The 14,069-nt window shown below is 47.6% G+C and overlaps 3 protein-coding genes across 3 annotated transcripts; 1 reads left to right on the top strand and 2 right to left on the bottom strand.

The window, feature by feature from the left end:
* Positions 1-3,478: 3,478 nt before the first annotated feature.
* On the bottom strand, positions 3,479-4,943 carry PFLUO_LOCUS3364 (uncharacterized protein; the record flags this gene model as incomplete). Its single annotated transcript, XM_073780603.1, has 3 exons — positions 3,479-4,253; positions 4,322-4,831; positions 4,900-4,943. The coding sequence occupies 3 exons, from the start codon at positions 4,941-4,943 to the stop codon at positions 3,479-3,481; spliced, it is 1,329 nt and encodes a 442-aa protein (XP_073637441.1).
* A 998-nt stretch (positions 4,944-5,941) lies between these two features.
* PFLUO_LOCUS3363 (uncharacterized protein) lies at positions 5,942-7,872 on the top strand (the record flags this gene model as incomplete). The annotated part of the gene is made up of 4 exons (XM_073780602.1): positions 5,942-6,014; positions 6,068-6,551; positions 6,611-7,008; positions 7,103-7,872. 4 exons carry the CDS (start codon positions 5,942-5,944, stop codon positions 7,870-7,872), a joined length of 1,725 nt encoding a protein of 574 aa, XP_073637440.1.
* Positions 7,873-11,213: 3,341 nt separating this feature from the next.
* Positions 11,214-12,358, bottom strand: PFLUO_LOCUS3362 (uncharacterized protein; the record flags this gene model as incomplete). The annotated part of the gene is made up of 5 exons (XM_073780601.1): positions 11,214-11,395; positions 11,454-11,633; positions 11,700-11,824; positions 11,887-11,959; positions 12,016-12,358. 5 exons carry the CDS (start codon positions 12,356-12,358, stop codon positions 11,214-11,216), a joined length of 903 nt encoding a protein of 300 aa, XP_073637439.1.
* Positions 12,359-14,069: the final 1,711 nt, after the last annotated feature.

Below are 14,069 nucleotides of genomic sequence, written 5' to 3'. Positions count from 1 at the left end.
AGCGCGAAGCTAAACTATTAGCAGCAGTGGTAATTGCCTCTAGGCTGGCCTTGTTGCCTGTCAGCTCCCAGTCCATTCGAAGACTAGGCATCACAATGAATCCCATATCATGCGTATCCGTTCGGGTTACCATCTCTCGGATGGGTTCAGACCAATGTCGGCAAAGCGAAAGGAGCTGATCATGGAGGCAGGCGGCATTCACTTCTGCAGGGATCGGCAAGGATCTGGGAAACTTCATGGAACGCTCAAGCAGAGCGTACAAGGAGCCAGGGAAAAATCCACAGGTCCAAAATCGCGCCTCTCTTGTTATATAATGTCCCTTGTTCTCGCCTTGAGTAGGGACCCACTCGGGGTACTCATTTGGGAGATGCTATACAATCGTCAGCTTATGTGATTTATAAAAAAAAGAAGGACCCGAGAAGGTGGAACGAATATGAGAGTAAACGTACACTCAAATAGCGGGATGCAACATCCCAGATTTTGGCAACACAGTTTTCAGTATATAGGCCAGCGAAGGTGAAGTCAATCTGACTACCAAAGACTGAACCATTCACTGTCTGGGCCTTTTGTGTTAAACCAACTTTTGTACCAAATGCTGGAGTCGTCGGTATATTGCAACCTCTGGAGAGCGTCCGTGGCTCAAAGGCCGGTGAGCAGTTGCCTAGTTCGTCCATGATCTAAGACTGTGTATAGAAGAGAAACAGGATACCCGGAATGATGATGAGCAACAATGGAATCTTAGGTTCTTGCTCCTTGAACATTACAATCAATAGCAACCAACCAATAAAACCCGAATTTCGTACTCGGGCCACGGGCTAAGGAGCGGCCGTCCAATGCACCGAACCCACCGATACTTCTTCCGGGGTAGATCTCCGGCGCTCTGACGCTTTGGGAGTGGATCTGTTAATTCCGGGAACAATTCAGAAAGCATCCGCTCGGAACGTACAAGGATGGAATTGAAGACGGGATTAAGCTAGCTAGCTTAACAGCCTAATAAAAGCCCAGATAGCTGTGTACTATTTATTCACCCAGAGTCCTCAAAATATCTTGCGCGATTTCAACCAGTACACCCTCATTTTGGATTTTCTCTCGTAGTTCCTGGACTGTTGGTGGCTTTGGAGGATGCTTCCAGAGTTCGTTAAGCCTCGAACCATCCGGGCCTGCCAAAATAGCGGAAGTAAAAATCTGTGTGCAGTTGGACTCAACATTTCCCTGTAGTTGTGGCACAATGGTCCTTGGATACATCACATTGGTATTGCCATGGGGAGACATTACCCTTCCAGCCCTTGGTGGGTCTGACATATCAACAATACCGCTGAAATCTCCCATAGCGCCACAAGTCCATGCCAAAGAGTTTTGTTCGAACATTTGATCCCGCTTGAAATCGAATTTTGGAACAGCAAATCCCCCTTCAATGGTGCGAAGCGGGTGTGGACTGGAAATTTGATGAACCCTCATATGCCAACATTCGTGAGGAATGAGCCACGTTTCGACAGTCACATCGGGCCACGGATACCACCTGGAAAAAATGATTCCATTGGCAATTTGAACCTCTTCGCAAGATTCACGAACGCGAAAATGTCTCCCATCGTCACTCAAGGCCAGCATGCTATCAAAGGCTCCAATCGAGAAGCCTCTGGAGTCACTTTCAACGCTGAAACCATATCTTGAGGAATAAGCAAACTTGTTGTATTTCTCAGGCATCCCGCGCATTTGAAGAATTGTTCCTGGCCCAGAAACGAGCATCACGGAATGACCCGGTTGATGAGTGAAAACCATGCCAGGTATCGGAAAGGAGATGACAGATTCTCGTTCGGGCATGGGCATTTCTGTTGAGGCCCAGAATGGATGGGTTTCTGGCAGACACAAAGGGGCAAATACTTTCATAGCCCACCATGGGGACCCTGTGGAGCTATATCTTTCAGTAACCATTTGATTCGGGTATGAATATCCCAGCGTCAAGAGTCCATCATCAAGACGTGATATAGGCTGCGAAGCCCACCATCGCAAATGTCGCAAGTACAACCCTTTCATGACTCCCCATGGTAAAGGTTCCTCATTTGCAACGGCTAAAATGCCCCAAAAAGCAGCCATAGCATGACGGTAGACTAGGCTCCGGCCGAAAGGAATGCCAGCCCCATCATCAGCAAACCAATGCTGAAAATGCAAAGCGAATTTGCGAGCTCGCAGTCGAAAGCGCTGCGCACGAGTAGCATCTTGTGGCCTGTAAATAGCATACAGTAAGCCATAGAAATGCATAGCAAATGCGTTGTAGTAATCGATTCTTCGCATATCTCCCACATCCCCACCGTCCCGATACCACCCGTTCCCGATATATAGGGTCTCCAAATCCTGCAGATATTCTTCTGTCTGTTCCGAATTGACACTGATGCCAACTCGTTCTAAGCCAAGGTCTACTATGACCCGGAAAAACTTATGATTATTGTTGGCATGTTTTGTGTTTCGACTCCTTTGCAGCCACTCTGCGACTCTAGTCTTTGTCTGTTCATCCAATGGATCCCAGAGATGTTCCGAGGCAAGTAACAAGCCGTAACCAAGAGCCGCAGCCTCTACATGGCGTTGGTCCATATGTGTGACGTGACCCCAGAATTCAGAATGTGATGGATCCGTCCCATTCTGTAATCCGGTGCGGTAAACTTCCCAGTGGGCGAATGATGTACCCCCGGCGGCCATCGGAGCCACCCCGAACAGCGGCCGAGAAAATCCCTCCAAATCACAGGCAGCGCGATCCCACGTGGATCCTGAGGCATCAAGTTGCACGCGTGCTTTTCCTGGCGAAAAGGATACCAGCAATGGATCAAATAGCCTTTGATTTGCTGTGACCACATCTTGTTTGGTACGGAAAGGATTTTCGGCTAAGGGGTTAAGTCTGCACTGAGACACACAAGATGAATCCAGCAGCGTCATGATTCTCGCTGTGTACAGCAGAGGAGATTGGTGGCAGTTTAAACCAAGTGGAAAATGTGGATGAGATAGAGAACAAAAACACTGTAGGTTCTCGGATTGTTCGGAGGTCAGTGTAGCATTGTATGTAACAAATCCGTCCGGTTGCATTGATCCCTCATCCGTCGGCATTTGATCATCGGAATTCCAAGCTCAAAAGCCGAATGGTATAGCAAGCTGTTGCGGAAAACGGAAAAAGTGTCGGATGCTAATCTCCCGACACCCGCTGTGTGTCACGAAGGCAAGACCGGACCCCCACAAGATAGGGATATCAACTGGTTTTCATGCTTATCGCAGGATACATTTTTTGCTCTGAAGAAAACAGCTGGATACGTGATAGCTGGAAGCTCCTGAGCGCTAAATAAGGGGACATTCACACTGTATGTTGCCGTTCAACCCCAGACAACTGCCGTGGTATATCTGAAAATCAGGTAGTGTGGTTGGGGATGCGCAAATTTAGATATCATTTAGAAGGAAACCGCAGTCATTATATCTGAAAAGCAACTCTACTATGCTAAAATAGATGCAGAACTACCCCCTCTGAATCCTGTATGCCTATGCTAATAGTCTTAGCGCTTCTGTCGACCCAGACAATCTCTTTACTCGCTGCTTCATTAACAATCACCGGCCTGCCCTGATCGATATCGTAGTCATAACTTGTCCCTGCATACGTTATACCCGTTGTAACCTCTGCTCCCGCTGCCGCCAGGCGCTCTACCCGGGCGCCGTTCGCACCCGCTGGCACAGCAAGACTCACTTCCAATTCAGGCCGAGCACCTGCAGTGGTCGAGTTCCACTCACGCATGTTGAGAATAATTACACGGGATAATTTCTTTCCACCGTTGTCATAAAAGACATAAGCAGAGACGCGATCGTCATCAATACTCTGCAGTTTGAGCGGTGCGACGACGGTGTCAGGAGCGGAGCCTATGGCGGCATTGACCATAATGTTGCCATAGTATGGCGGATTCGTAGTGAGAGTGCCGTTTGGAGTCCATGCAGCATAAGGAGACGTTACGGACTGATGGAAATGTGCCCGAAGGATGCCCTGAGAGGCAGCGTATAGGGAGTAGTCAACAACCCAGAGGGCCGATCCGAAGACGTTACTGAGCCCAGTGGCACCTCCGCCGCTGAGACTGTTGGTTTCACCAAGGACATACGGCACAGTCGTGAAGTGGCGCAACTCGGCAGCGAGAGTGACGTGGGCTTTGAGGCTGTCCATAACGGAGCTGTGGTTCAACAATGTCCCTTGTAGACTGACGTCGGGACTAGTTGCCGATCCCATGTAGCTGCGAGACAGGACACAATTAGATTGACGATTACTTTCCCAAAAAAAAACACCAACAGACTAACTCACTTGTGCACCGATATCTGTCTGATATCACGCCGCGAATTCTGACCGCTCTGGAACGCCGTCAGAGCTGAAAACGGTTCACTGAGATCGGTGCCGCCAAAGCTCGGTGCAAAGAAGCCACTTGACTGTTTAGCGAGTTGTGGGCAGGCACTGGTCATCACATCCATAACTTCTTGGCTGCCCTTGAGCCATTCTTCCACGTATTCTTCAACCGTCCAGTTAGCGGGTCTCCGGAAGTAGTCGATGTAGTGATCTGGCTCGTTCCCCACTTCAAACATGAACAAACTGCTGCCGAGAGCCTTGCAGGTAAGTTCACTCTCGATCGTGCGAGTGACCTTCCCTGCAGAGCCGTTAATGGCGAGATTAATACCTGGGATGTACCGAGTGTTGGGAAAGGTGCCGAAAGACGAGTAGAACGAAGGGCCGACGTAGATGGGAGGCCGGTGGTTGTCGATTACTGGGCCAGGGATGTACTCGGGGTCAGTGAGGGATGCATTGTAGTGGATGTCGTCTCTAACGTAAGAGTTAGAATTAACATGAACAAGACGAACCCCCTCACTAAAGCGATGAGGAGCACACACTGTGTACTTCCGCCCACGCGAACTACGGGCATCAAGCCCGTCATGCGACCCAAATTAGACAGGAGATTGATAGAGAACTGGTTGGGTTGAGAATGATTCCCTAATTTCCTGAAAGATCAGAAGAAGGCATTCCTGAAACGGTCAATTGGTAAAAGCTGTACGGACCTGCAAACCATGGAAGATGGCTGTACTCAATTGAGAATGAAGTAAAATCCTTTCCAACGGGAACTGCTTCCTGGGGAGAAGAAGGCGAAAGTCGCGCTTGAATCGTCGAAGCACAGTGATAAGGCCGGGCAAAAGCAAGCAGATAGACGAGATATGGGTTCATGCCTGCTGTAGTGGTGTCTTCAATCTGTGATGATCGAGAACTATGATGTTGAATTTTAATTGGATTAGCCTTTACGTCTCATTCTAAGGGAACGGCATGCGCAGGTCGAAGCCCCACGATGCAACATATATACAGTTATGTCTCTGTAGGGGGACACTTTTCTTCATATCTCCATAGCATATCTCTAAATGGTTGTCAGCCAACGGAGAAATGGGGAAAGAAACAGCCGAGGACCACAGTTGGCGAGAAAAGTAACCTGAGACAGCCACACCGGAGAGCATCCCCCGCTTGCTACCCCGCCTTCTATGCCATGTTTATGGTAGTATGAATATGCAAATTGATCACACGGAGCTGGACATCATTCCCGCATTTGAAATAGAACGCCAACTTTAAATGACAAATTGTTTCCTGGGCTACGGGTTGCGGATGATTGCATGGCCGATGCCCTCCTCACAACAAACAGATCGTCACACATTCTTTCCCCGCATCAACCTAATCATCCGCCACTTTGTCATGCTAAGCTGGTTCAAAAGAAATACCCGTCGGTTATTAGCAGATTCAAATCGAAAGCACAACAGCAGGAATTCGCAGTGCTGTATGGTAATGTATAAAAGTGATGTTCAAGTCCTGGGTTGAGGGGTCGAGAAAATCTCTGTAGCTCGCAGGGTCTGTTTAATTCATCATCTCGATAGCTTAGCCATGACTCCATTTACAATGCACGTCGCTAGAGCTCTACTGTTGTTCCTAGCAGCTAGTACTGTTGTTGCCAATCCTGTGTCTCAGGCTGGTAAGTCGTTCTGTCATCTGCTAACATTATGTGGGTTTGCTAAACCAGATAAGCCGTCCTAAGCGTTAGCGTGGTTCAGGCCAATTCCTCGACCAGATGGTTCGAGGACAGTTCCGAGGTCCAGATATTCGACGTGGTTGTGAAAAACACCGGCAATGCCTGGTTGACTACGAAAGACAATCTCATGGTACATGTTGACTCTCCCAGTTTGATTACTACGCGGCCAGCTTCGGTGAAACGACTCCGGCCCAACGACTCGGCTATAGTTGAAGTCGGTGTGGTCAACAAACCTGGTGTCGCAGATGGATCCTCAGGTCCAGCAACGGTTGTCGCAGAATGGGAATCCCAAGGCAAAAGCTCCCTAGAAATCACCGCCACGTACGGAATTCCCACCTACGACCCGACCAAATCGTCCGTGGACCAGCATGAAGCTCCGGATTGGTGGAGAAAGGGAAAGTTTGGCATTTTTGTCCACTGGGGATTATACTCAATCCCCGCCTGGGGAAATGTGGGCGCCAATGAGAGCTACGCCGAGTGGTAAGTGAAGCATGATGTGGTTGGTTAGTTATTTGCTACTACATTACTAACTGAAAAAGGTACTGGTCTCATCAAATGAACCCCAACGACCCGACTCAAACATATGAGTGGGGCCTGGAGCACTATGGGCCACTATTCATTTACGATGACTACATTGCCAATTTTACAGCAGACAACTTCAATCCCAAAGACTGGGTCGACTTATTTGCCGATGCTGGCGCGCGGTATTTCGTTCAGGTCACCAAACACCACGATGGGTTTGCCTTGTTCAACATGTCCAACTCTATCTCGGAGCGAAACTCAGTTGCACAAAACCCACACCGGGACTTTCTCAGGGAAGTCTTTGAAGCCGCAAAGCAATACCAACCGCAGCTCCACCGAGGCACTTATTACTCACTGCCAGAGTGGTTCAACCCGCTCTATACCCCTTACACGCTGAGTGGTGAATTTGGGGTTGGTAAGTGTTTCTAGAAGGTTAAATGAATCTTTCCACTAAGAGTGTTCAGGTCCCCCAAAAAATCCATATACCAACAAGACTGTGCCATATACAGGTCTAGTTGAAGTGGCCGATTACGTGGCCGATTTCCAGCTACCGTCGATGGACATCCTCGCCAACGACTACGACACAGACATCATGTGGTGCGACATTGGCGGCGCAAACATGGCACCGCAGTTTGCTGCGCCATTCATCAATGCTGCACGAGAGCAGAATCGCCAAGTCACTATCAACAACCGCTGTGGTGGCATCGACGGCGATTTCCAGACTCCCGAATACGCCTCTTCCACTACATTAATAACCACACCGTGGGAGGCCACTCGTGGAATGGATCCAGACTCGTTTGGATTTAACGCTGCAACCCCTGACTCGGCCTACATGACTGCCTCGGATGTGGTCACGTCGCTCATTGACGTCGTCGCCAAGAATGGCAACTTGCTCCTGGACGTCGGACCCAGAGGAGACGGCACCATTGCTAGTGTCATGTCCACTCACTTGCGAGAAGCGGGCAAATGGTTCAAGGCTCATTCAGAAAGCATCTTTGATACCAAGTACTGGCCCAGTGGGCCTGGCACGGGTGTCTTTCGATACACCACCACTGAAGACGCCTTTTACATCCACGTTACAAGTCAGCCTGATGGTAACCTTGTCATTCCTGATCTGGTTCCTTATCTTGCCGATGACTGCGTCACTGTCGTTGGGGGCTCTAAAAGTGGTGCCGTGGTCCCGTCCCGGCAGCTGGCAAATGGTTCTTTGGTCCTTGATGTCAGCACTGATATCGGCAAAGCTGACCAGTATGCCTGGACCTTTAAGATCTCATACTAGCTTTTCCACGAACTTGCCCCCTTGTAGCAGTCGGCTCTCATTACTCTCGTTGGTGAGGTATGAGATCTTCCTCGTCTACTTAGAGAGCTAGTAGAATTGATATGTGTTAACTAGTGCAGTACACCTTTAACAGATAAGAAGTCGATCTTCAAATACTTCGATAAGAATATTAACTGAATTAAATAGGGGTCGTCTGCGGCAGGGATTGTGGTTAGAGATCCGCCCGGATGGTGCGACGGGGTGGGTGGTACGTAGTAGTTAACTACATTAACATAGTCGGTAGGGGGAAGTGAGGCGGTAAGATTCTCCAAATGGTTGAAAGACTTCTCGCCCTAATCCAAGTAATCAGTACTATCATGGGAAGCAGGAATATTTTCCCGCGGGTAATTAATAAACGATACTCCTGGATCATTCGGAACCTTGTAGTCTTAATTCAATCGCAAATTTCGTTCCCTTGCTTCGGAAAATTCATTTGTCGGGTGTTTTATAATAAACCAATTTAAGATTGCTATACAATAATGGAATTTATCCGATGTATGCTTAGACGACAGGGATGTGAAATGTTACTGTAAACAATAATTACCAGAGATGGTAGAAGCGTGTCGATCAGGTAAGGATTGCAACATCGTTCATAGTAAATATAGGGATTAAAACTGAGAAAAGGCATCTTAAGAGCAGGGCTAGCGTAAATCTTCTAATTAGCTATTTTTGTCTGGTTGGACGTCGCGAGAACTTCTTAGAAGAAAAGTTGATGACGGTGCTGATATAATCGCCCCCTAAAATCGGACCCCCAATGCTGCGCGGTTGCGGGTCCTCCCCAGTCTAATGAAATTTTAGTCTAATGATAATTTTTCTTCCACCTACCAACTTCTTCCTACTATTACCTACTACTATAATGCCTAATAAAAGCCTTATAGGCCTACTATGATCGTAGAAAGCCTAAAATAGTAGCGATCGCGTGAGAATGTAGAGTTGATTACTATCGACTCGAACGACGCGTTCACGGTTGCATGTCTCGTTCGGTACGCTAGGGCCCTAACAAATTCTTTAATAAACCTTAAGATTAGGCATTAATATACTAGATAGATCTAATTTATTGTATAAATCTTTAACTAATACTAGTAGAGTTTAAGGGTATAGTAAACGAAATACTAGAGCGAAGTAGTTCTATGCGACGCGTAGGTAACAATTAGGCCTATAGGTTTCTAAAACGCTACCCTACCGATTATATCCCTACTACCTAAAACATCATAGAAGTAGAGCGAATTAATATAGAGTAATTACCCTATATTAAGGATTTTTTCTAACGCTTAGATATAGTACTATAGTATTATAAAATTAGCAGGTCCGCATAATGCGGATCTGACGCGGCTGACCAACTGGACCCGCTAACTAACGCAACGTTAATCCACAAGCGACCCGCGGGAATTGATAGGGATACCACAACATGTAATAAGGGAGACTACAAAACTAAAATGTCATGTGATCTGTTCTAGGATTACCACAACTCATTGAGCAAGTTAAATAAAGGACAAAGAGCTCAAGAAATAGCTCCTTCGCCTCCCTTTAGTCTTTGATGCAGGCGAGAAGCTTATCCTGAAAGTTACTGGTCACAGCATGCCTTTGGCTGAATTTCCCCCATTACGAGGTCAATTACCCAATTCAAACGTGGGGTAGCATCACATTCATTGTGGAGGCGCAAACCAGCGCAAACCAAAGCAAACTAGTCATTCTTTTGAAGAAATTCGAGAGAGAAGCTGCTGTATCACATATGCAATGTCTTGAAGCTTATGCAGATATTCAAATTCTCTTATTGGCCATCAGGATACAGAGAACATACAATGAGTCTTGAGATAGGCAACATTAGTGCAAACATTGGGGGGCTCATTCCCAACCTTGGAAATGATTTCAAGTCGTATTCGCCACTAAATAACATGGCTCACTCATATGATAAATACAAAGCAGACTCGCCATTCTCATAGACCTCTCTAAATACGGCACGATCAAAGAGTTCGTATAGACCTGCTGGCATCAAGGCCGCGCAGTCAACCTTCTTCTGTTCTAGATCAAACACCAGGGCTACATGTCCTTGCCGTCCGGGCCCCATCCAATGTACCAAATACAGATCAGAACGAATCTCACGCTGTTGGTAGGGAAGGGCGAGTACTTCAGTTCCATCCGGAAGAGGGGGAACTGTGAAGTAGACTAGTTCCTTGCTGAAACTGATGCGGTATTGAGGGCCAGTGGGGCATTGGTAGCCAAACGTGCGACCAACCATACCAGTGGTCTTCGGTCCGCCTACCTTATCGGGTAGATGATTCGGCTGTGACACGTATGATGAGCTTGTGACACTTAGCGTTATCAAGATTGTTATTGAGGGCAAGTAATTACATCAGACACATTTGTAGCAATGTTGTTTGCTGGGGTAGGCATGCTGGGCAAAGAGGAACCTTGGGATGATATTACGATGTTGGATTTTGATTCGAATTTGGGTCTGTGAAAGGGTTTCCAATTTAGTTGAGTGTATGCCACAATCTCGAGCCTGGATGATGAGACTACCAGACAATATATAGGGGTACGTTCTAATGACGAATCAACTGGGTCAAACCTCTCCATGAGCGGGGTATTCTTCAATGAGCGCAGCTTATGCCAACATATCGGATGTGCAAATCCCCGCGGTTCTCTATGTTGGCCATCTTCCTCATTCGCCTTTTTCCCCGCAGGAAACAATCACACAATCTGGGAATACGGCTCACCAAGTCACTAAAAGACTTATAGGAAAACTCTTACAGTGCGGTGGTCTATACGAAGTTGAAAAAAAGAGCAAGATGCGGTAATTTGAGCTGGCGGTGGGGCCGAAAAACCATTGGGAACAATCGGCCCCGCATATTACCTGCTATGCTTCAATCACGCGGACATCTTGCATAGCTATTGAGTAGGGAAGTGGGGAGACAATGCGGAACACCTTATAAAAGCGACGAATTACAACTTGATATCTCATCAACCGCGAGGTACTTTTATCTTGTTGCCTTTGGATAGCTATCGATAAGGCTTTTCAGCATTTTGTGTTCTGGACTGCGGAGCTGGCTTACCGAATACGTTAATAGACTTTGAAATCAAACCGTACAAGGGCAAGTACTGCCTTCAGCCGGCGGAGCTGGGTATCTGAGAACTCATTTGAACTGACGACCACATAAAAGAGCCACTAATCGGCAGGTTTTGCATTTGAATTAGGGAAAAACGCATTAAAAATAGAAAGTAGACAAGTTCAAAATTTCGCCGCTACAGGACTTAGTACGTAACAAAGAGATAAAACGTGAGACTTGGCAGCAGTTGAGAGCCTACCATTCCTTCAATCCAATTTGCCCGGTACATGTCCAATGCTTGTGGTTCAACTTGTGGTTCTCGACCTCATCCACAATGGCTACCGCCATATCCTCATTGTAGATCCCATTGTCAATTCCATACTCAGCAGAGCCCATAGTATCATCCACGTGTACTTCATACTTTCCTGTTCTAATTCCTGTTTGAGCAAGAGGCTTAGCTTTGAAAACAGTCCCAAGGATCAAATTTGAGATTACCTTTATCACGCAACTGCCATGGGGGTGATAGAAAGCTCCATTTGGTCTCCCGTACACCTTCCCACATAGTGAGCGCCGCTCGGGAGCATAGAATAAGCCCGAGCGTATTGAATCTAGTGAGGTTCTTCTTGGCGGACCGTAGGAACCAGCTGGCAAATGGCCTGAACATCCAAGAGAACCCTTTCAATAATAAAATCTGTTAACAACTTTCCACATGGGCAGGGAACTCGATGCTGGGGAACCTACAGCCAGGATTCTCGCGGTTTGATCTTGCCCATTTGAACATACGGATGAATGTGCCGAATGCTCGCTGTCCATGATCAAACATGCGTGTAGACATGTAGTCGAGATGGACATCGGGCCATGCGTACCTGTTATTGGTAAGTGGCTTTCCCAATTATATACTAATGGATTTCATGTTTCTAAAACTCACCAGTGCTTAAATGCAAAGCTTTCATCATCACACAATTGGACACCATTCTTGTAATAGAGCGATCCAGCGCCACCTGTGTAGATGATTAGACTCATATCAAACTTCCATAGCGAGATCAGACAGTCATACCAATGATAATGAAAGGACCGCGATAAGTCGATCTCAGGATGGCCATCTTGATATTACCATGGCCTTCCACGCCCACAGCATACACGGCGTCAAAGTCGGCCAAGGGAGGAGCAAAGGCAGAGACGACTGCGTCAAAGCCGCCATCAGATAAAATTTTGCTCAGACCTTTGATGTCGCTGAAATCGCATGGAATGCCACCATACTCTCCAGGCTTTGGCCATGTCTTAGGAGCCGAACGAGAAATTCCGACCACACTGTGTCCTCTGGATAGGAGTTCATCCACAACGCATGCTCCACATTGGCCTTTGGGGCCCAGAACCGCAATTCTGAGGCTTTTCGACATGATGGTGAGCGACGTCGTTGTTCCTGCTAGTGTAACAAAACCGAATGTAATGAGGGGTGAGATGGAGCTGTAAAGAAAGAATGTCAGCTCTCACCTTATCTAAGTATTCATTACTCGGTAATTAACTAAGTACGACCCACGACGCGGATGCATCGGATTCCCCTAGAAACCACCTTTGTCGGTCTCCTGCCATGTTCCCCGCCGTTCCCGCCACTTTACCCCGTCGGGGCCCCACTTGCATCCGAGATCGACAGGGATTATTGAGCTCTATTGGGGACTAGTGGAGATATGAATTTGACGTTACGAATTAACTATCCATGGATTGCAGCTATAGGCTTGGCCCACGTATTCTCTCCGCCATTTTACCAGGGACTATCTCAACATTTCCGCTCCTCACGGTCCTCTACTTCTGTTCACAACCAATCTCCCTTGATGGTTTCATACTGTTGTTAACTTGTCCTCTTCGACTTTCCACCTCATCAGCTACGTAATGGCTGAAATACAACCCCACGCCGATTTCCTGGCGTCATGTCAAGAGAACAGAAAGAAAGCAAAGGACTACGTTCAATTTCGTTCTCCCTTGTCTCCAGAAGACCCCAAAGCGCGCTTTCCCGGGTTTCGCCAGGGCCTCTCTACCTTTAAAGCTGGACAGCAAGTGGAAAAAGGCGCGAAGCCCCTCCCGGTTGATGTTTTGATGCACGAAAGCATGCCCATGGTTCTTTCCGATGGTACCAAACTGTATTACGACATTTTCTTCCCGGCTGGCTACGAGAATTTAGAAGTCATCGATAATCACAAGAAGATCCCCGCTCTAGTTGCCTGGAGTCCATATGGCAAGCAGAAAGGCGGGACGCTCTTGGACGACTTTCCATTCCGTGCTGGAGTACCAAAGCATTGGTTATCAGGTCTACACAAATGGGAAGGGCCAGATCCTGGATTCTGGTGTGCGGAAGGATATGCAGTCGTGAATGTGGACACACGGGGCGCTTACACTTCTGAGGGTGATTTGGAAATAATGGGTCACCAGGAAGCCCAAGATGGAGCAGAGTTTGTGACTTGGTTGTCGGAACAGCCCTGGTGCAGTGGCAAAGTCGGGCTCGCCGGCAACAGTTGGTTGGCCATGGCGCAATGGAAGATCGGAAGTCTGCGTCCTAAAGGCCTTACAGCGCTCGCGCCTTGGGAGGGAATACAGGACATGTATCGTGACAACACGTGTCAAGGCGGAATTCCTTCCGGTGAATTCCATAATTCTGTTGCCGGTAATAATATCCTACATCGGCGTCTTTCATGTGGAAACAATGCTGACAACAAAAAGATACTCTCGCTAGCTACGGAAAGCTGGAAGACCCACCCAGCGTTCTGGCTAAGTATCCTCTTTTCACCGAATACTGGGAAGACAAGAGATCCAAATGTGAACAAATTAACGTACCCACGTACGTGGTTGGCTCGTGGACGAACCCAGTCCACACCCCGGGAACTATAAGAGCTTACAGATGCATCCCTGAATCCGTCCCTAAGTGGCTTCGAGTGCACAACTCACAGGAATGGCCAGATTATTATGCAGATTCCAGCTGCCGTGACCTGAAGAGATTCTTTGATTGCTTTCTGAAGGGGGATGTTGACAATGGTTGGCTTAATACGCCTAATATCCGACTCAGTGTTTTGAATTTTGGACTGGATGGTCTGGATGATACCCTGAATCGGGCGGAGA

The sequence above is a fragment of the Penicillium psychrofluorescens genome (assembly GCF_964197705.1).
Source record: "Penicillium psychrofluorescens genome assembly, chromosome: 2".
Lineage (NCBI taxonomy): Eukaryota > Fungi > Ascomycota > Eurotiomycetes > Eurotiales > Aspergillaceae > Penicillium > Penicillium psychrofluorescens.
This window is presented reverse-complemented; position numbering and strand designations above follow the sequence as displayed.